The 23,712-nt window shown below is 36.4% G+C and overlaps 1 protein-coding gene across 1 annotated transcript in view; it reads right to left on the bottom strand.

The window, feature by feature from the left end:
- Positions 1–23,712, bottom strand: part of MTMR12 (myotubularin related protein 12) — a 107,230-nt gene that overhangs the window by 8,271 nt on the left and 75,247 nt on the right. The window contains exons 9-15 of the mRNA XM_074202543.1: positions 23,016–23,122; positions 22,551–22,675; positions 18,542–18,620; positions 16,132–16,202; positions 8,516–8,688; positions 7,398–7,565; positions 6,344–6,505 (exon numbers count right to left, since the gene is read on the bottom strand). Coding sequence (XP_074058644.1) covers positions 6,344–6,505; positions 7,398–7,565; positions 8,516–8,688; positions 16,132–16,202; positions 18,542–18,620; positions 22,551–22,675; positions 23,016–23,122 — 885 coding nt within the window. The remainder of the gene's footprint in view (positions 1–6,343; positions 6,506–7,397; positions 7,566–8,515; positions 8,689–16,131; positions 16,203–18,541; positions 18,621–22,550; positions 22,676–23,015; positions 23,123–23,712) is intronic.

The raw sequence follows: 23,712 nt of genomic DNA, 5'->3' as shown, positions 1-23,712 counted from the left end.
CTTACTTCTAACCTAGGTACAGACAGGTATATACACTTTCGTGAGTGGAATTCTCGTGAGGATAAGTTAAAAGGGTCCAAAGTGCAGTTCAGATTACCTACACAATACCATAAATTAATATACTTTGTTAATTTACCATTAAGTTAACTGAAAACAATTTTATATGCCAATTTTCAAAACAGATCACGGTACTTTAAATTGTTATAACTGGAAGTACCTGTCATCCAGTGTACCTTTTTTTTTTTTATTTCTTAAAGAGAGAGATATATATGTAGGGGTCGAAAGGGTTATTTCCACAGTATGATGTTTGTTTCTAGTCACTACATTTTACAAAAGATATTGATACTACAGGTTCATACAACAGTGACTGGTGTGGATAACAATTTTGACATGTCAAGTGCTGAATTTGGAATCTAAGCCTTCTTAGTTCTCCCAGGGGTGTGATCAACAGCAAGTTACTTTTATTTTCTTAATTAAATTTTCCAATTATATGTAAAGATAGTTTTCAAAATTCATTTTGTAAAGTTTTCTTCCTTAAACTCTTCCCTTTCCCACTTTAAAATAGTGATATGCTATAGATTATAATGCACAATTATGTTACATATAATTCCACTTTAGCTAGAGCTAGTTTCTTAACTTTTCTGATCTGAGTTTCCTTATCTGTAAAAAAAGGGCATGGGTCTAGATAATCTGAGCTCCCTTCCATCTCTACAATCCAATGATTAAGTAAGGAATTGGGGATATTTAATCTCAAAAGAAGAATAGTGAGGGGAGGAAGGAGGGAGGGAAGAATAAGGGACAGCTATTATCATTTAAAAGGCTATCAATGAAAGAGGGATTAAATTTGTTTCATTTAACCCCCAAGGAAAGAACAAAGATCAACAGGTTGCAATTATGAAGAGATCACTTTAGCCTAGATTTAAAGAAAAAAAAAAAAAAAAAAGAGCAGTTTACAACTAGCACTCCACAGAAGCAGAACAGGTTGCCTCAGGAGGAAGGGAGGAAGCTTCCCCTCCTGGAGCTCTTAAAGACAAAGGTGAATGATCACCAGGCAGATGTACTGAAAAGGAGAATCCTATGGAGGAAGGGTTTCAACTAGTTCTCTCCAACTTGAAGACTGCTGATCATGTTGAGGAATGAAACATCTATGGTTTGATAGACTGAACAACAGAAGGCTCAAGGACACTAGAATCTAGTCTTGGCCCTACCACAACTAGCTATAGCTAGGCCTGTTTTCACATCTGTAAAATGAGGGGGTTAGAAAAGCAATCTGTAAAATCCCTTCCCACTCAAAAGTTCCTCATTTCTGTGTTTATCTAAAAAACATGTGATATCTAAAGGCCTTAGAATCCTGATCTCCAAATTTCTTTTTTCTTTATATTCTATTTCTTCTTTTAGGTTTTTTGCAAGGCAAATGGGGTTAAGTGGCTTGCCCAAGGCCACACAGCTAGGTCATTATTAAAGTGTCTGAGACCGGATTTGAACCCAGGTACTCCTGACTCCAGGGCTGGTGCTTTATCCACTATGCCACCTAGACGCCCCCAAATTTCTTTTTCTATACAACTTGAAAACTTATATTTGCTCAAAATTTTTCTCTGATCAAGTCTGAAGAGCCTCAGACACTTGACTCTTGCAAGGGTGGTGAAGAGAGGATTTAGAAAAGTGAAACCTGAGAAGAACTGTGAGCTAAAGTCTGGTCACATCCTCCTCATTTGAAAAATGAGAGGGTCAGACTGGTTCAGTTTGGAGGACTCTCCTGGGTCCCCTATTCTAAGATGTTATGGTTCCAAGGCAGTCATGACAAGGTCTTTGGAGGGCCACCAGGGGGCATTATGCACTAAAGAACAAATGGTTTCTGGAAAAAGACCAAAATGAAACAGCATTTTGCCTGTTTCATTTCCATAGATGGAGGGATTGTCTTCAGATCCAGTTTTGGGGCCGAAGCCTATAAGGTCATGGAAGTATAAGAAATGCCATGTTAAAAAAAAATGCCATATTCAGCCTATTAACAACCTTTGAAAGACCTGGAAAATAATTTAATAAATGTTTATTTCCTAAATAGATGTGAGTGAAAAACTGGTCTTGGGAATCAAAGACTTGAGATTGAATCCTGCCTCACACATGTACTAAATGTGTAAAAGGGAAGATAATACCATCTGTAGAATTCACACCCTCCCTTCCTATTCCCCTCAGAATTATTGGGAGGCTCAAATGAGATACTGTATAGAAAATATTTTACAAATTTTAAAACATGTGATAGTTATTATTCAAAAGAAAATGGAGTGGTTTGTAGTTTTAGATCTTCAAGTCTAGGTCCAATCTGGTCTAAACTCACTCTCTTTTGGGGGGGGGGGGTGTTTGCAAGGCAAATGGAGTTAAGTGACTTGCCCAAGGCCACACAGCTAGGTAATTACTAAGTGTGTGAGGCTGGATCTGAACTCAGGTATTCCTGACTCCAGGGCTGGTGCTCCATCCACTTCACCACCTAGCCGTCCCTAGTCTAAACTCTTAACACTTATTTCAAATAGGTCGCTGAAAGACCTCCTTTTGCCAAAGCAGGAACAAGCATGAGAGCCAAGTTAAGCTCCCAAGTTCCTGTTTTGGATTCTACTAGAATTAAACTTAACAAAAGAAACAGCAATAGCAGCACAAATTTTATTAACGGTTTTGTGATCACTGACTTCCATTTCTATGAGGCATTTTTGGAAGCAATTTCCTGTGATGAAGAGACAGCTATGACTTACTCAAAAATTTATTTATTTATTTAAAATTTTTATAATTTCCCCCCCCAATCTAGCTTCCCCCCACCCCCCACAGAAGGCAGTCTGTTCGTCTTTCTATTGTTTCCATGGTATACATTGATCTAAGTTGAATGTGATGAGACAGAAAAATCATATAAGAATTACTCTTTATACTGTAAAAGTCTATGATGCTGTTTCCTCTTTTGGGGAAGTGTTTCAGGGACTAATATACTAGGACAAACATGTATAGTCAAAGTGAAATGACCTGGAGAGAGAAAAAGAAAGCGATCTACATTTAAATACATACTTTAATTAGAAAAATGGCCTTTAGAATAGCTAAACAGCTTTGGTACATGAATAGAATGGAAAATTGCTATGCTGTAAGAAATAATATAATGAATATAGAAAATTCTGCTAAGACTTATATAAACTAATGCAAAACTAATGCAAAATATAGTAAAAAGAATCAGTAAAACAATATACATAAAGACTATGACAATGCTGGTTTTAAACAACAAAGAACAAAATAAAATTCAGTGAAATTATAATGAATAAGCTTGGCCCTCAAAAATAGATATCAGAAAGTAATTGCTTCTTTGGATTACATTAGAGCTAATGCCAGACTTTTTCAAAAAGGGACAGCTTTTACAAGGAGAGGGATATATTTTGGAAATATATAAAAGCAAAAATTATCAATAAAAGTTTATTTAAATTTTAACATGCCTCTGTCTTCACTTCTCAAATCATAACTTCATCTACACCATGACCTCTAACCTCCTCAACCTCTCAATTCTTTCTTAGGTCACTAGCCACTGTTCTTCTCTTTCTCCCCTTTTGACCCTTTGGTGAAGCAATACAACTCTACACTGTCTTCTCTTGAATCCCTAGTCCTGAGTCTTTTCACTGACTGCCTTAGATCCCAATCACTAATTCATTGACTTCGCACCTACATACATAATAAACAAAAGTGGAGAAAAATCACACAAACCTGATTTGGTTGACTACAAATCTGTTACACAACCTCAACTGGGCCCTTATTTCTGCTAAGTAATCTTATTATATACTTCCTTTATCAACTCATTCCACTCTCCAAAGCAACTCTTCCAAATCTTTCCAGACTTCTCAAATCTCCTATGGTTCCTCAAGTGGAGAAAGTTGTCTCTTATTTTACAGAAAAAAAGCAACATCATTCACTGCAAATTCCCTCTTCTCCCCTCAACCGCATTTCATTTCACTCATTCTTTCTGTCAGTATCTCCTTCTCCATTCCTTTCTAATAGGCTGAGTTATGACCTTACTTCTTACCAAGGTTAATCAAACCCTTTACCTGTTCAAGAGATTCCATTCTATTCCCTTCGATATTGTCCCCTCTGATATCTTTGCTCTTATTTTTAATCTCTTCCTGTTTACAGATGCCTTTCCAACTGCTTACAAATATGCCCTATCCTGAAAAAAATCCTCACTTGGTCCATCTATCCCTATTAACTATCATTCCATAGATCTCTGCCCTTTGGTTTAAACTTGAAAAGAGGCTACATATAATAAGCACCTCAATTCTCTCCTCTCACTCTGCCTTAACCCTTGGTGTCTGATCTCATTAAATCACTGAAACTGCTCTCTATGAAGTTTCTAATGTCAAATTCTTTTTCTTAATCCTCCTTTTCAACCTCCATGCAACCTTTGACATTGCTGATCACTCTCTCCACCTTGAAACTCTCTTCTCTGGTTTGCCTCCTCCTTATCCTCGTAATTCTATGACCACTCCTTCTTAGTCTACTTTGCTAGATCCTCATCCAATCACACCCCCTAAACATTAAGTGTTCTGAGGTTTCTAAGCTGGGCTCTCTCTCTCTCTTCTCCCTCTTACTCATTTCATTTGGTGATCTCATCAGCTCTTATGGATGTATTGTTATCTCTACCCTGACAATCCCCATAACTACCTATCCTGCTCCAAACTCCCTGCAGTCCTCTAATCTTGCATCATTAACTGAATGTCCAAAGATATGTTGAATAAATTCAAGATGTTCCAAATTAAACTCATTATCTTTTCCCCTAAACCCACCCTTCTTCCTTCTAATTTCTCTATTACTTCTGACATTATCTTCACAGTCCTCAGGCCCGCAACCAAAGTGCCATCTTGACTTCTCTCTTTCACTCCCCAAATCCACTAGAGTCAAGTTGTTTCCAAGGTCTGCAGATTTTACCTTTGCAACAACTCCCCTCCAACACTGTCATCACTCTGGTGTAGGTTCTAGTTACCTCATGTCTGGACTATTGTTGTAGTCTATTTGTGGGTCTACCTGCTTCAAGTCTTTTCTCACTCCAATTCATCTATTATTCAGTCACTAAAATGATTTTCCTAAACCACAGGCCCAACCACATCATCTCCTCAAAAACTTCTACAGAACTCTTATTGACTCCAGAATTAAATACAAAATCTTCTGTCATTCAAAACCCTTCATAAGCTAACCCTCCTCTTACCTTTCCAATCTTCTTATTCCTTACTCCCCAACACATATTCTTTCATCTAGTGACACCCACTTCTTGGCTGTTCCAAAGACAAGACATACACACACACTCTCTCTGCTCTGGGCATTTCTCTGGTTGTCCCTAACATCTGGATGCTCTACTTCCTCAGATCTAACTAGTGACCTCCTTTCTTTAAATCCCAACTAAAATCTAATCTTTTACAGAAAGCTTTTCCCAATTCCTCTTTTTTTTTGTTTTGTTTTTGCAAGGCAATGAGATTAAGTGACTTGCCTAAGGTTACATAGCTAGGTAATTATTAAGTATCTGAGGTCATGCTGAGGCCCATGCTCTATCCATTGTGCCAACAAGCTGCCCTCTCAATGCCTTTTTTTTTAAGTTTTTGCAAGGAAATGGGGTTAAATGACTTGCCCAAAGCCACACAGCTAGGCAACTATTAAGTGTCTGAGGCCGAATTTGAACCCAGGTCTTCTTGACTCCAGGGCTGGTGCTCTATCCACTGCGCCACCTAGCCGCCCTCAATGCCCCTTAATTCTAGTGCCCTCACCTCGATGCTAATTCTCTTCTTATCTTGCAAATGGCTTGTTTGTATCATTTTATTTGCATGTCATTAGATTGTGAGCTACCTGAGGGCAGGGACTTTTGCTTCTTTTTATACCCCACTGCTTAGCACATAGAGGCTAATGTTTAGTAACTGTTTACTGACTGGCTAACATTTAAAGTCACGGATACTTCAGGGGATTTAGTAAAACAGAATCAAATTCATTTTTGTTGCCAAAATAATACACAAAAGCCAATACGTAAGCTATATCTTGGGAATTATACTTTAAACTGACAATGACTTCTTGTTAAATATGTGTTTATTTGGCTTTGCCTGGAAGAATCTCATTTTTAGTGCCAAATGACTATGTTTCAAAGTCATTTTGAAACACAGTACAAAAGTCTGATTTTCAAAATGCAAACAGTCTTTTATATCTGAGCAATATCACAGATGTCTCTGGATGTGAAATCATAACAAATCTTAATATCAGTTATAAATAATATAAAAATTCTTTATGGCATTATGTCCATATACTGCTGAGTAGACAAGAAAGATCATAAATATAAATATCTTACTTTAAAATGTGGTGCTCTCCGCTGGCTTCGGTCTGGTTTTGGCTTTTCTACATAAAGAGGATTGTTGAGCAAAATCTGAGCCTTAGGTTCAAACTGCACAGACCAATCCCAAACGGTGAGGAGACTCAAAGGCTTGCTTTGTGAGTCCTGGCTTTCTTTTCCCTGCCAAGACAAGCACATATCATACTGGTTCCAAGGGTGGGACAGAACATGGCAAAACTCTTGAGAAGAAAGAAAATGTTGTAAGAACCCCAAGGTTCCCTTTCCAGAAATGATGACTACCCTGATATTTATCATTCATTTGTCATTTACATGTGTAGGATAGGTTGTTTTCATTAAGTTAATCACTAAAAAAAATTTGCTAAAACAGTGCAAGAACTGGATTTCAAGAACCTTGGAGTTTTAACTAAAATGAATGGGCATTTCAGTATTTACACAAGACTACAGTAATCCAGAGGAAGAAAAATTATTCTCTTATGTTTTATAGAGAGACAGTACACCATGGTGGAAAAAGAACTAGGATTTAAGAGTCAGGAGAGACTTTGGACTTAAATTCCAGCCCTTATATTTACCATGTGACCCTAAAGCAAGTCACTTTATTTCTAAGCCTCAATTTCCTCATATACAAGTGCGGATGGTACTTAAATCACCTAACTTCACAGGGTAGTTAAAAAAAAAGCCTTTTATAAAAATGTAAAAGTTTTCTATGAATTTGTTATGGGAAAGGCCAACTTTGGGGCAAAAGAGTAGGGTTGTAGTCTAAGATTCCAATGGGCAGGCCTTAAGAAACATTGAAGACTTATGGATTATAAAAGTGGAAACTTAAAGGGTAGTTTGAAATTTGTTCTACTTCCTTAATTTCCACTTGGCTATTTCAAATATGAATGTGTTATGCTTTCTGATCAGTTTAAGAGCAGATAAAGGATAGAATGAAAAAGCTTAGGCCCACCCTTTTAATACCATGAAGAACAATAAAGGACTGCAATGGCACCAAAAAAAAAAATGGCATGATAAGCGTCAGCAAAGACAATAAAATTCTAATAGAGACTCTTACCACATTAATATCTTTCTGATAAGGCGAATTGAAGAAGAAGGTACTAAAGATAGGTATGTACAGGCTATCTGACAAAACTGTCAAGTAAGTCTCAGTGAACTCGAAAGCTGGGGGATGCTGCTGCAGCAGCTGCCAAACACAGTCTAAGAAGAGCAGGAAAACAGGAACCTAAATGAAAAGAAGACCACATTACATCCCAGGCAGAGACAGAAGAGAGCAGTCACAGAGGGGAGAGGCAACTCTGACATTACAGGGGCTCAGCATTCTAGTGCATATGAATGCATGGGTCTGGGGCTCCCTAGAAGACAGAGGGCCTCAAGAAGGCAGGAGGCTTTGTCCCATGTTTCTTGGGTAGCTGTGACAAGCACTGTTAATGCTACAGACTTGGGGAATATTTTCTGTAGAAAAATCAGAGGCTATAAGCCACTCCTTTTAGTTTTGCAAACTGAAAAAAAAAAAGCAGGGATGCGATTTTCACCATTTCTTTCCACAGGATTGAATCATCTGATCATGCTGTAGGTAGATATTAAAGGAATGTACAATTTCTAGGAACATATTTTCCAATTTTATTAAAATTCTTGGGTCATCAAAGGCCCATCTTCACTGAAGCCTTATTTTGAACTGTGTTCAATGTTATTGCACCAAAATAAGATAGTGATCTGAAGTTAATATTCTGCTTTTTATATGTAAGGCAAAATTTTCTTCATTATTGTCATTTACTTTTTTCTTTAAGACACTGTGCACTCTTAAATATTTTTGGCTACAAAGAGCAAATAAAACACTAAAACCAGCAATTATTTTCTGGTAGATGTCACTCAATAAAATTTAACTAATTTTGAAAATTCCAAACAAGAAGACCATTCCATGGCAAGGCTTGTTTGATGAATACAGATGCTTCTACACTCTAGAGGATCACTTTAATGTCTTTTTTCACCTACAAATCATTTTAATAGAATTTTTCAAGTTTTCACTGTAACCAGGAAATGAAATGATCCTTTTCTAATATATAGGCCAACTCAAAAAGCTTTTGCCAGTAGAGCTCTTACACTGATGTGCTAAGTTATCCTTCCACTGAGAACTACCTTAGGTAAAACCCAGAAATAGTTCAAGAAACTCACCTCTTCTTTATCATTCTGGCGTAAATGGTTGCACCGATCTAAGAAACAATGCCCACCCATTATCCATTCCTTTTGGATGAGGCTCTGAAAGCCAACCCTGGTTCTACAGTAGGGGTCCATCATCACTTGCACCAGGGAAGAGATTATGCAGCACAGGTCAGATGCATTCTCCTCTAGGAAAAACAATGGTACAAGATATTTTAAAATTGTAAAGGATATATTCATTTGATGTTATCGAAAGATGTTGGTAGAAAAAATGGTCTAGAAGTAGTAGGTGAGAGCAACAAGTCCAAACCTTTCTCCTGACCTTGTTAATCTTTGTTGCATATTCCTACTATTCCTAGCTCTGCAGAGCCTTAGAGATTCCTTCAAATGCCTCAGTTGCTCTTATTTGTAAACCAGGTGATTTATTCCTGCTCTAGGTCTTGAAAGAGAATGGTCCTAGTGGAAAGAAAGTAAGCAAGCTCTGGATGCACTCCCATCATGTTCAGGAGGACACTGTCCAGACTAGGCCATTCATTTAACCTCTCAATGCTCAGGACAACTCTCCAAGACTCTAGGGGGCAGAGAAGGAGTAAATGAGTATTGGCAGAAGGAGTTTCTTCAGTGGAGAGTTCCCTACTGCAATGAATTTACAGGCACAGACCTCACAACTGATTTCTGATTTAGCCTACATTTGTCATAAACTACTCTAGTGACAGCTTTCCTCTACATTTCTAGTCCAGATAACAATCATGAGAGGTACCTCTCCCTGACCTCCATCTCAATTAGGTACTTCTCCCACTCTTTTATAAAATCTACCAAAAGGGTCCCTTTGCCCTCACACCAGAAGGACCAGATAATGCCTGCCCATCCAGAGAAACCCATAGCAATAAACCTGGGGATGAAGATCCCAAAGAAATTCCAAACTATAAACAATTCTATTTTGACTTTTGGGGTGCATTAAAGCTATGTCCATAGACTATTTTTTCCTTCTGTCATTCTGATTATTTAATCCAAGTCATTTAATCTCTCTGCCTTAGATGCAAGCAGGTCATTCACAATAGCTTCTGCTAAACTGCCATCCACATTCCAGTTAGCTGGAATTTGTAATCATTTTTAATGTTTAATGATAGATTTGAAAGTTAAGCTTTTGCAATGTACAATGCACTGGGGGCGGCTAGGTGGCGCAGTGGATAGAGCAACAGCCCTGGAATCAGGAGTACCTGGGTTCAAATCCGGTCTCTTGCACTTAATAATTACCTAGCTGTGTGGCCTTGGGCAAGCCACTTAACTCCATTTGCCTTGCAAAAACCTAAGGAAAAAAAAATTCCCCAAACAGATTAAGAGAGAGAGAGAGAGAGAGAGAGAGAGAGAGAGAGAGAGAGAGAGAGAGAGAGAGAGAGATTCGTAAAAACAAAAGAAAAAATTAAAAAATTAATGTACAATGCACTGGGGACTTGAAGAGAAAAACCAATAAACTCTCAAGATTTTCATTCTGTTTTTCCCTTTAACTTGACCCATAAATCACCAGAATTCTCTTACCCTCATTCTTAAGTCCTCTTATTTCAGAACTTTTCCACAGATCTGTAAAGCAACATTCCTCTCTCTTAAGCTTTTTAACTAACAGTTCTTCTACTTCTCCTTTAACCAAGACTCATTTTTGAGGGACACTACATCATCTGCAACTGCAAGTCTAACTTGATGATGATGATGATGGTGCTGGTGATGTTTTGGACTCAAAGAAGACCATGACATTAGGAAGGTGACACCATGATTGAGCACATGAATTGGATTTGAGTGAGGGCATGTTGTACTAATCCATCAGCCTTCACTTTCTCCAGTCCAGTGTCCAGAAGTGGATCAGGACGACTGGAGATAGTCCTAGATGTGAGGCAATCAGGGTTAAGTGACTTTACATGGTCACACAGACCATGTAAACTTGAACTTCCATCCCCCTGACTCCAAGGCCAGTGCTCTATCTACTGAGCTACCTAGCTGCCTTTCTTGTGGGGTTAAGTGACTTGTTCAAGGTTGCACAGTAAGTATTGAGTGTCTGAGGATGGATATGAACAGGTCTATCCTGACTCCAGGGCTGGTGTTCTATCTACTGTGCCCCCTAGCCCCTAAGAGTGACTTACAAGGTCAGGAGAAAGGTGGGCATGCCTGCTACTCTCACCTATTGCTTCTAGACCATTTTTTCCTAACCAACACTTACTGAAACACTTTTAGCAAATGGCCTAGAATCCTACTTTACTGAGCAGACAGGCCATTTGACATGATCTCTAAGGATCTGCCTGAAAACTTTTCATTATGTTCACTCTCTCCTCCTTTAATCTGGTCTTGTGAGAACTATAATAAACTCACTACTAAACTTAATACTTTATCTGCACCCTTATCTCATCCTCTACTTTAGGACATCTAGGGTCATCCTTCACTCTGTTAGGCATATTCAGTCTCCCTCACCCAGGGTGTTTAATAATTGGATCTCTACTCCCCCTGTGCCCCCCCCATTCCCAGCTGCCAAATGTGTACAAGACACATTTTAAATTTTAATCTGCATTATGAACATTTTCTCCAACATATTCTTAAGTTTAAACAATCAAACTAAACCAAGCTCTGATTTGTAATGTTTCCTGGTTTTCAAGGAACAATGAACAATGAAAATTTAACAATCAGTTTTTGAGAGTCAAGATGAGCTGGTTCCATTACACATCTGCCCTCACAACTAGCTTTTTGCCATTTTCCTAGAAACACGATCAAGTCATTCCAATATTAAAAAAATAATAATGCCCTTTGAACCTTTTAGAAGCATTCTGAAGAATTCTGAAGAGGGATAGACTTGGAAGATCTGAGTTCAAATTCTGTCTCAGGAGCTCATTAGTTATGTGAAAGTCACTGAACCTTTCTCAGTTCAGTTTCTTCATTTGCAAAATGGCTTATTGGGAGGGTTAAATGAGACAAAAATATGTATTTTACAAACCTTAAAGCACTGTGAGCTACTATCATCATTATCACCATTATTAAGTCATCCAGCTATCATCCTCTTTCTCTGCTACCCGTTACCACGAAGGTTTTTTTTTTTTAATTTGTAGCTAGGTGTAGTAGAAAGAATACCAGACCTGGAGTCAGGAGGATCTAAGTTCAAATCTGACCTCAGACAGTTAATAATTACAGCTGAGTGATCTTGGGCAAGTCATTTCACCCCCACTGTTTCACTCCACTACCTTGACAAAAAAAACCCCCAAAACTTGTCTATACTTCACATGCATAATCAATACAAAATTGTTCACTTTCTCAAGGACAGGATTGGGATGGGTGAAAGAGAGAATTTAGAACTTAAAATTTTTAAAAATGTTTACAAATTCATGTAATTGGGAAAGTGTAACAGAATGAACAAAAATACATTTTTAAAAAGTTGTCAATACCAAATTATTCCATCTGGCTTAGACACATGGCACCCTTAACTCTTTTCGCACCTCATTATCCATGAGATCCAATTTCCATCTCTACCATTCCTACTAAAATTGTTTAATCACCAGATCCAATGGCCACTTTTCTAACTTTCTCAACTTGACTTTTCCATATTTTTATATATTTCAGTGCCTCTCTCTAGGCTTCAAAAATTCCACTTTCTCAATTCTTTCCCTACCTTCCATTATTTCTATCTCCCTGTTTTCTTCATGATCTCTTAATGTGGATGGGCAAGCCTTAAAGGCATATCCTTGATAGCATTCTCTTTCTTAGCATTCTTTGGTTTAGACTGCTTTGGTTCAGTGATCATCTCTACACAGAAAACTTTCTAAATCAATTCATCAGTTTCCTGAACTTCAAACTCACATGTTCCACTTTTCAGGAATCTACATCAGAATATCTTACCAGTATCTCAACACTCAACTGCCCCCCCAAAAAGGCTATTTTTATTCCCTAAACCTCACTCCTCTTAACATTCCTTTCTATCTGTGGTATTACCATTCACCCAAGCCTCTGGAGTCAATTTGGGGGTTATCTTTAATGCTACCTTTTCCCATCAATTATGAAGTTCTGTGTTCTTTTATGTTAATTTAGTTCCTTCTATTCTATTCTTATAAGTATCAAAACCAACTTCAATACAACTGCACCACTCAATCTGTGACCAACCATGCTTGTCAGTCTGTCAGCTCTGAATTTCCTGATACAGAAAATAGACATATTTATTATAGTACCTTTTCCAGAGGTTTGTTATCAAGATCAAGAGAGATAAGGTATGCAAATTGCTTTGTAGATCTTAGGGTGATATATCAATATTATCTACTATTATCATTATTCCTCCTCAAATACAGTTCTTCCTGCTCCAACTCTCAGTCTCTGGTCAAATATCTTCCTACATATACTTCAGTTGTATATGTATCTTTACTTTACTCAAGAATCTGTAGTGGCTCCATCACTGTACCCTGAGAAAAGTCTGAGATCCTTTGCTTTGCATTCAAATTTGTCCAAAGTCTAGTTCTACTCTACTGTTCTAACTCATTCTCATTTCTAGTTTCTAGACACACTATATACCCCAGTCAAATAGGAACACTCTCTGTTCCTAACCCTGTTACCTCCGTCTCCCCTCCCATGCAGCCTACTTTGCTTGTATTGTTTTTGTGCCTGGACTACTCTTCCCTGTCCCTCTCTTTGCCTGGTGAACTTGGGAGTATGTATAAGATTTCAAGTAGACTTCCCTTGCACTTTTGACCTCACATATTTTGTTTCAAGATTCTAAAGCATATTTCTCACAAAACTGTGCAGTCAACAAATCTTCCCATTAGTCATTACATTTTATTTCTTAAATCTTTTTTTTTTTAGCTTTTGCAAGGCAACGGGGTTAAGTGGCTTGCCCAAGGCCATACAGCTAGGTAATTTTTAAGTGTCTGAGGCCAGATTTGAACTCAGGTACTTCCGACTCCAGGGCCAGTGCTCTACCCACTGTGCTACCCAGCCACCCCTATTTCTTAAATCTTAATAGTTTTTTCACAATTACATGTAAATATAGTTTTCAGCATTCACTTTGGTAAAAATTTGAGTTCCAACATTTTCTCCCTTCCCTCCCTTTCCATTCTCTTTCCTAAAACAGCAAGCAATCTGATATAGGTCATCATATAAGACATTATACCATTATACTTTATGAAGGTGTGGGCAGTTAATGTCTTATTCTAAATGTGTATATCTTCCAGTACCCAACTCAGTGTACAAAAGAGTGAAAATTAAATCTCTACTGAATGAATGCTCTACATGTATAAATATCATATTGTCCATTTGTGCATTTGTTTAATAAATGTGACAGAGAACAAAATAAGGATAAATATATTCAAGATAGAAGACTTAAAAATAATCCCAAGATTTACATCTCAGGAGATTAGGTGTATGGGTATACCATACTATAGGTAGTGATAAATTAAAAATTAAAAAATACACACTTTTTTTAGACTTTAAGCTTGTAGAAAAGAAAAACTGCATCTATATTGTTTTCTCTATATAGTAATAGTAAGTGGAACTTAAAAAACAGTTTAAGAGATGATTGCGTTATTACTACTGGAGGTAATGAATTCAAGGTAAGAAGCCCAAGCAAAAAGACATTCTTATTCTGAAAATAATTACATCTGACCTAAATTATCAAATTAAGATTTAAGTCACACCTCATACCTCTTTTTTCCCCTTCAAAAACAAAACAAAAGAACTAGAAGATTTTATAGGTAAGGGAGGTTTTGTTCTTGTCTTTCATATTCTAGCAGTGGCCAAACAACTTATACTTTTGCAAGTGTATGGAAGTTCTGGCAGAAAGCTAAAATTCTTTCTCCCCTATTTAACCTAAGCTAATATTTCTTTTAGGTAAGGTAAAGAAAAGGGATCGAGGTTAAGACTTCAGTTCAAACAATGATATCTATTCAAGTGAACCTTTTAACCAATGATTTAACATTTCACATTCACTAGAGAGTAAATTAAAACTTCCCTTGGAGCTCATCCTGATCAAGTCTGACCTGATGTGCTTTTGATTTTTCCAGGGTTCTTCATTATGTATTCTTCTCCCTCTTGACAAAAATTACTCTATACATGTAAAATCTCTGTCCCACTTCAAGTAGATAGTGATGTTTTCAGGAAGGTGTTCTGATTTTCCCAATAATTTGTAAAGTCCCTGAAGGCTGAGATCATAAAAGATTTTCCAGGCAAATTCCTACTGAAGTTGGATACAGCTTTCTGAACACAATACAAAATAATGATGGAATCTGAGATTTAAAGACAGATCCTTTTTGAAATATGTTAAAGATAAACTTGTTTGTCTGTCTTTAGAAAAATAGATTAAAAATATTTATAAAATGCTCCATTGAACTATTGGATCCTAGAAAACAGAAACTATTTGCTTTTCTCTACATTGGCTGCATTTCACAGTTAGTGCCTGTAACAGAGTAAGCTGACTGAGTAAATGATCCATAAGAGCTTTGTTAATTTTAGAGAATGAGTTAAATGACTTCAATTTTGATTAGATGACACACTTTGTTAAGAATACTGTGTACTGGGGCTGCTAGGTGGTACAGTGGATAGAGCACTGGCCCTGGAGTCAGGAGTACTTGAGTTCAGATCCGGCCTCAGACACTTAATAATTGCCTAGCTGTGTGGCCTTGGGCAAGCCACTTAACCCCATTGCCTTGCAAAAAAGAGAAGAGAAGAAAAGAAAAGAAAAGAAAAGAAAAGAGAAGAGAAGAGAAGAGAAGAGAAGAGAAGAGAAGAGAAGAGAAGAGAAGAGAAGAGAAGAGAAGAGAAGAGAATACTGTGTACCCAAACTTACATTAAAAACATTTAGTTATATGTCAGAGATTATTGCAGTTTGCTTTTAGAGATAAATCTCTAACACCAGTCCTGTAAGGCTAAGAAAATTACCTATCCTCAGAAGTTGCTAGGGTAACTAGGACTAGACAATTATACAGAAAATGACTTTAATACATCTGTACAGTTTTTCATTTCAAGTAAGTTGAAATAAAACTATGAAATTCAAGGATGTCAATAACTTCAAGTTTTGATATCTGATTGAATATAGAAAAGAAATCCCCTGCAATTTAAAATAATTCTTTCTTAAGTTGAGAATAAATCTGCTTCTAAGGGGTCAAGTGTAAGACAATATTTTTTAAATTGAAATTTTATTTTATTTTTCTCTAACTACAAGCATTGGTAGTTTTTCAGCAGTCATCTATTTGCAAATTTATGAGTTCCACATTTTTCTACCATACTCCCTACTCTTCCCCCTCTTCCCCATGGCAGCAAACAGTCTAGTAAAAGCTGTAAATGTATATTGGTGTTTAAAATGTTTATATATTAGTCATGTTGTGAAAGTGGAATTAGATCTAAGGGGAAAGAAAAATCTATGAGAAAGGAAGGAAGAACATAAAAAAAGTTTTTAAGAAGTGAATGTAATATGCATTCAGACTCCTTAGTTTTTTTTTTCCCTCTGGATGTGGATGGCATTGTAAGATTATATTTTTAGAGTCACATAAAAATCTCAGGCGGAGAATTTTGGGGCTCCAAGAAAATAGGCAAGAAACTCATTCACTCTCCAAAACTATCACATCAACTGGATGGAAAGAGGAATGTTTTTTTTTTTCCTTCAAACAGCATCTTACCTATAAGAAGAACATTTGTGTTTTGCACTTCCAGACATTCAACAACTTCTATTGCTTTTTTTAGACAACGTCTAAAGGGGGAGACAAGAAATGGGTATATTAATGCCTACTTGTGGTACTTTCAACAAATGTGCAAGAGCTATTTTAAAAAGAGCTTACAATGAATGTGCTCACAAGACTTCACCTAGGCACTAGGAATATGTAGATATAAATTAAACAGTCCCTACTCTCAAGAAACCTTCATTCTCCTGGAGACATAGAACATGATCACAGATAATAAGTATAGGGAGAGATAGAGGAAAAGAGACATTAAACAACTCTAGAAATATCGAGGGAAGAAAACACTTATAGAAGGGGGGAATAGGAAAGGCTTCAGGTTTAGGTATGGTCTGAATTGTTTTTCAGATTCTTATATTAACATATCCAACAGAATAAGATATTCAAATGATAAAGAGATACTGAGAGCAAGCACAGTGCTCCACCACATACTAAATACTTAATACTAGTTGAACTGAATGTCAAATCTAACTATTAGAACATTCCTCAATACTTAAAAAAATTATTTAATTGGTATAGGTATTCCCTCCATCCATATAATGTACAACTCCTACATGCCTGTTTAGAAAGAAGTCTTGGTGAATTGGTATGGCTCCAAAAGGTCATTACTCAAGGACCAACCTTCAAGTGGGGAGTCTTTTTGAATTCAGCTAAGCAAATACTGGAAAGACATAGTCTGGCTTTTGAACAGCACTTAGCTGAGACTGTTTCTGAGATCAAAGGGCTACCTTTACATTATAATGTGGCATTAGGATAGGACTTTAGTGGAGGAGAATCTTAACATTTTTTTTAAAAGTCCCATGGAGTTGGCATCCGCCCCTCCTCAAGAGCAAAAGCAGATGTTGGGTGAATGGCTGTTTCCACTCATTCAGGCCATGCACCCCACCCTGGCTGGTAAAATCACTGGCATGTTGCTAGAAATTGACAACTCTGAGCTTCTTCATATGCTTGAGTCTCCCAAGTCTCTCCGCTCTAAGGTTGATGAAGCTGTAGCTGTACTGCAAGCTCACCAAGCTAAAGAAGCTGCCCAGAAAGCAGTTAACAGTGCCACTGGCGTTCCAACTGTTTAAAAGAAAAGATCAGGGACCACGAAATGGAACCTCTGTTTCACCGAAGAAAAATATCTAAACACCGAAAAACTTAAATATTGTGAAAAAACATTGCAAAATATAAATAAAAAAAGGAAAGGAAACTTTGAACCTGATGTACCGAGCAAATGCCAGGTCTAGCAAAACTTAATGCTAGTCCTAGATTACTTATTGATTTAAAAACAAAAAACAAGAAAAAACAAAAAAAAAACCCCAAAATAGTAAAATATATAAAAACAAATTAATGTTTTATAGACCTGGGGGGAAAAGAATTTTCAGCACAGTACAAAAATTTAAAGCATTCCTTTCTTTAATTTTGTAATTCTTTACTGTGGAAAAGCTCAGAATATCACCACTGTTTTAGATAACAGAATTGATAGCTGAGCAAGGAAACGTAATTTGGATTATAAAATTCTTGCTTTAATAAAAATTCCTTAAACAGTGGACAAAAAAAAAGTCCCATGGAATTTAAAAATTCCTATAAGGATTTTCTTAGCGATATTTCTGAACTAGTTATTTATATAAAAAAATTATTTCTAGAAAAATACGACGATTAAGCATTTCTTATAGCTGAACTAATTTCAAGAACTTATTTCTTATAGAATACATTTTTACCAAAATCCAAAATACCCTCCCCACTTCTTTCAGGGTCCCAGGAGGTGGGATGGGGTTATCACTTCCCAGAGGTACCAGCTCTTTCACCCTGGCCAAGCCCCAACTCTGGACATTGGGGATCAGAGCCCCTGAGTCTTAACTCCCAGTAAAGAGTTCACTGTCCCCTAGCTCCAGAGATCTGAATGGGATCAGTCCAATGGTATGGTGAGACAAGGCTGAGGCTGGGCTGCTGGCTCCCTAAGCACTCAGTCACTCAGTCAGATTAAGTCAGGACTAGTTAGTATTGGTGTTCCAGTAAGGGCTGGGTTTTATTTCCTATAGGATTTAAAAAAAAAAAAAAGGCTAGAGCCATTAAGAGAATTGGGTAAAATGACTTTATCTCCCTAAGTCAAAAATTATTCCCTTTCTATTTTGGGCATCTATTTTTAGTCTTTTAGAGAGGTTAAAAAAAAGTTCCTTGGTGTTAGCGAATATATCTGTGAATTCTAATTATTCCCAATATAGATACAAGTATTGAATAATAAAATTCCATTAATAACAAATGTTAAATGCTAAAAGGTCCTTGAATAAAATTTATGAAGTTGAAAGAGGCTCAACTGTTACAGATCTAGAAGACTCAAAACAATAAAACTTTCAAGTAATTTGAATACCTGATAATGTCCAGCCAGTTGCTACTTTCCAATAATGAAAACCATTTCACATCTGTGTCCCAAAATTCAGAACTGTTGTCTGTGATAGTAGGGGAAAAAGTTATAACAACAGTAACATATCACTTTAGAAATCAATGTTTCTCAACAGTATAAAACTTGGATTTAAGAATAGACAACATATTCAGAAATTTATTTTATGATTTGGAATTTAAACTTGAGGCAACCTTGTGAATTCAAATTTTTAATTAAAGTGGCTTTTGAACTGAGATAGTCTGGATGAGTATTAGCTTCTACATTAGATATTGAGGAAATATAAATATAAATTTAAAAAATACAGATAGCAAAGACGAATTAAACTATTTTTCCCTATGTTTGAATATACTAACATTTCCCAATTCTAAGGAATCAGAAAATATTCATTAGAAAGAAATGATAAAGATGTCAATATTTTGTTAAAGTAGGGGGCAACTGCACAGATTTCAATTCAGTTAAAATCTAAAATCCTTAAGTATATATATATATATATATATATATATATATATGTATGTATATATATATATATATATGTGTGTATGTATGTATGTATGTATATACATACTGACCATCAATGCACTCTCCCCTAATAATATCTTGATTTTTACAAAAGGCTAAAATATGTATTTTATTTTGTTTTGATTTTTGAATTTTACAATTTTCCCCCAAATCTTGCTTCCCTTCTCCCACCCCCACCCCCAACAGAAGTCTGACAGTCTTTACAATTCAAAATTGAATGTGTTGAGAGAGAAATCATATCCTTAAGTGTATGTGTGTGTGTGTGTGTGTGTGTGTGTGTGTGTGTGTATGATAATAACGAAATACTTTTTTAAAAAAAATCTAAACTAAAGGTCTTTGGTCTTTGTTTAAACTCCACAATTCTGGGGGGTGGCTAGGTGGCGCAGTGGATAGAGCACTGGCCTTGAAGTCAGGAGTACCTGGGTTCAAATCGGGCCTCAGACACTTATAATAATTACCTAGCCGTGTGGCCTTGGGCAAGCCACTTAACCCCATTGCCTTGAAAAATCAAAAAAAAAAAAAAAACAACCCCCCAAAAACTCCACAATTCTTTCTTTGAATAAAGATGGTATTCTCCATTGCAGATACCCTAAAATTGTACCTGATTGTTGTACTGATGAAATGAGCAAGTCGGTGGGGGGAGGGAAGTAAGGGTGGGGGGAGGGAAGTAAGGGTGGGGGGAGGGAAGTAAGGGTGGGGGGAGGGAAGTAAGGGTGGGGGGAGGGAAGTAAGATGGGGGAAAATTGTAAAACTCAAACAATATCTTTAATTAAAAATTAATTTAAAAAAAAAGAAAGAAAGAAATGAGCAAGTCCATTAAGGTTGATCATCACCCCACATAGCTGTTAGGGTGTACAATGTTCTTCTGGTCCTGCTCATCTCGCTTAGCATCAGTTCATGCAAATCCTTCCAGGCTTCTCTGAATTCCCATCCCTCCTGGTTTCTAATGGAACAATAGTTCCATAACATACATTTGTTCAGCCATTCTCCAATTATTCCAATACAATTTGTTCAGCCATTCCCCAACTGGTGGACATTCACTCAATTTCCAATTCTTTGCCACCACAAACAGGGCTGCTATGAATATTTTTGTACAAGTGATGTTTTTACCCTTTTTCATGATGTCTTCAGGGTATAGAACCAGTAGTGGTTTTGCTAAAACATGTACTATAAAAAGTATTTTATTTTTTTCCAATTACATGTAAAGAAAATGTTTGACTTTTTTTTTTTTTACAAAATTTTGAATACTAATTTTTTCCCCCTTTCTCCCTTTGCAATGATAGTAAGCAATTTGATATAGGTTAATATGAGCAATTATGTAAAGTCTATTTCCATGTTTGCCATGTCATGGGAGAAGAAAATTTGCCAAAAAAAAAAATTTAGGTTAGCAAAAGGAATAAAATCACCACCACAAAAAAATTTGCAATCATATTTCAATAGTTCTTTCTCCAGATGTGGCTATATTTTCCATCATGGGACTCTTCAAATTGTCTTAGAAAACTGTATTGTTGGGGAAAGCTAAGTCAATCATAGCTGATCATTGCATAGTGTTGCTATTAATGTTCTTGTTCTGCTCACTTCACTCAGTTCATATGAGTCTTTTCAGGTATTTTTGAAATCTGCTTGCTCATCATTTCTTTCTTTTTTTATTTTTTAGGATTTTGCAAGAGAAATGGGGTTAAGTGGCTTGCCCAAGGCCACACGGCTAGATAATTATTAAGTGTCTGAGGCTGGATTTGAACTTAGGTACTCCTGACTCCAGGGCCAGTGCTCTATCCACAGTACCACCTAGCTACCCCGCTCATCATTTCTTACAGCACAACAGTATTCCCTTCTATTTATATATCACAACTTGTTCAGCCATTCACCAGTTGATGGGCATTCCTTGAATTTCCAATACCACAAAAAGTTGTTACAAATACATTTGATTATGTGAGTCTTTTTCTCCTTTTATGATCTCCTGGGATAGAGTCCACTAGTATATGCTAGATCATGGAATGTGCAATTTGGTTGCCTTTTGGGCATAGTTCCAAATTGTTCTCCAAAATGGTTCACCAACAGTTTACTAGGGTCCCAATTTTCCCACATCCTTTCCAACATTTATCATTTTCCTTTTCTGTCACATTAGCCAATCTGACAGGTATGATGCACTACTTCAAAGTTGTTTTAAATTACATTTCTCTAGTTAATAGTGATTCAGAGCACTTTTCCATAAGACTAGAGACAACTTTGTCTTCTACATCTGAATCTTCCTTTTCATATCCTTTAACAACTTATCAGTGGGAAATGATTTGTGTTCTTAGAAGTTTGACTCAGTTCTCTATACATCTGAGAAAAGAGGCCTCTATGAGAGGCACTTGCTGTAAATAATTTTCTAGTTCTCTGCCTTTCTTCTAATATTGCTTGTAACAAGTGTATGTGCATATGTATATAGATGAAGAGAGATATACCCATACACATATATGCACTTCTTTGGTAAGGCAATTGGGGTTGTGACTTACTTGCCCAAGAATACATATATTTTGAAATTATATTTTACTCATATCTTCTCTCTTATACCATAGTCACTTCCCATCCCTCCTCACTTCAAATCAAATCTACATGTGACAAAGAAAAGCAAAAATAAGAAAAAAAATCTGATAAATCAACACATATATTTAGATATAACAAATTCAGGGCAAAAATAAACAGTGAAAAAAAATTTGCATAAAGCTGTCCCACTAGAGACCACCTGGATCCTCTGGAAAGGAAGCCTACCTGACTGGGTCTAAAGTAACTTTCATTATCCGGGATAATCAACCTATTCTTATTAAGCTCCTATAAGTGCCACCGCACTGTGCTAAGTCTCGGGGATACAAAAAAAGGCAAAAGATAGTCTCTTTCCTCAATAAGTTTATGATCTAACAGAGCAGATACCATGTATTCATCCTTTAGTATAGTGCAGAATATCTCATTACTATATCACAATTTATTTAGGATCAAGCAATCTTTCAAAAGTGGACTGTCAAGATGCCAATCATTCTCTTCTGATTCCTCCTTACCCACCTTGAAAGGTGGTAGCAACCACATGAATTCTATTAAGAGATATTTTAAAAATTTCATTATATAATATCTGCTAGTTACTAATGAAATTTTATTATTTAATACTTGGGGTTATACAGGGAATATACAGCATTTACAGCTATATACCCTAACCCCAAGGAAATTTCTTACTCTATAAAGACCAAAAATAGATTCTCCCCCTGCCCCCCCCCCAAAAAAAACAAGAGGAAAAACATCTGAGACTAGATTAAGGTAACAAAGAGGTCTAAATTAGAGAACTTTCTTCTGTAAATCCTAATGTCAAGAAAACCTGAATGTTACCATAGAGTAAGGAAATGGTGCCATCTGTCCTGAGACCCATTTAGCATTTCTTTCCCCATCTGATGAAAAGCTATTTTTGTTATATACTCCTCACCTATCAGGAACAGTTGTTTAAATTTGGAGTATGATGTCTGGATTTCCAGTAGGGATATGAAGCCATTTGATAGTTCTTCAGTTTTTAAATTTTCATAAGGTGGCTTGTGGATAGTCTTGTAAATTCTAGATATCAAAAAATATCAAGAGATTAGAAGAGTAAACATGAATCAAAATAATTTACAAGTAGATAAAACTCACTTGAAGTCCCTTGTTGTAAGAGGATATCACCAGTATAGCAAAAACAAATTTATTATTAGATACTTTTATATATATTTCTGAACACTAATAATAAGAACAAAAAAATTTCATAAAAGTTAGTTTCATAAACATGAATTGAGGTAATTTACAAATATTATAAAATCTTTAGTCCCTGTAGCGAGTAGGAAGAAATCAATGTCTGAAGACTATTATGAAAGTCACTTAAAAGGAAAAAAAAAGAATATGAACGTAAGAAATTACTGACCCATCCAAGAAGGCTTTTTGTATTTGTAAAATGGAATCATCCTGTTCTTTAGGGAAAGATGACATTTTCAGAAGGGCACAACCATTATGGCAAGACCAACACCAAATCTAGAGAATGAAAAAAGAACATTTTCCCTTGGCTCAAATATACAACTACCAATCAGATCAGACAGACATTCAGATTCACACAGGGTATACTGCTATAATTTCAATGAGACAAAGCAGCTATTTTTAGTGGACCAACCAGTAAGTTCCATTTACCATAGAATTCATGCATGATCCTTTTTTTTTCTCAATAAATTCCCCAAAGGCAGGGGAAATTTGAAAATTAGAGATGGTTTCTGGAGTCTTGCCTTCTTTGATCATTAAATATACTTCCTGTGATTGTGGTTTGGAACGCAAGGGAAACAAGCTCTGTATGCTACCTTTTATGAAAAATATACACCACTGAATCTCTAAAGATTCCTTCTATATCATTTCAGATGACCAAAAAAATTATTCCTTCTTTAAACTTTAACTTTAAATACTTCATGGATATGAGGAACATAGGTTGGCATGTTTTCTGCAACAAAGTTTTTCAGAGTTACTATAAACCCTGAAAGGTTAGGTTACTTACTCAGGGTCATACAATTAGCACTGTGTCAGAGGTAGTTTTTGCAATAAAACCACGGTAAAGTCTTATGAAAATGGTCTCAGGC

This window comes from Macrotis lagotis, chromosome X, assembly GCF_037893015.1.
Source record: "Macrotis lagotis isolate mMagLag1 chromosome X, bilby.v1.9.chrom.fasta, whole genome shotgun sequence".
Lineage (NCBI taxonomy): Eukaryota > Metazoa > Chordata > Mammalia > Peramelemorphia > Peramelidae > Macrotis > Macrotis lagotis.
Note: the sequence above shows the minus strand (reverse complement) of the source record. Positions and strands in the feature narration are given on the sequence as shown.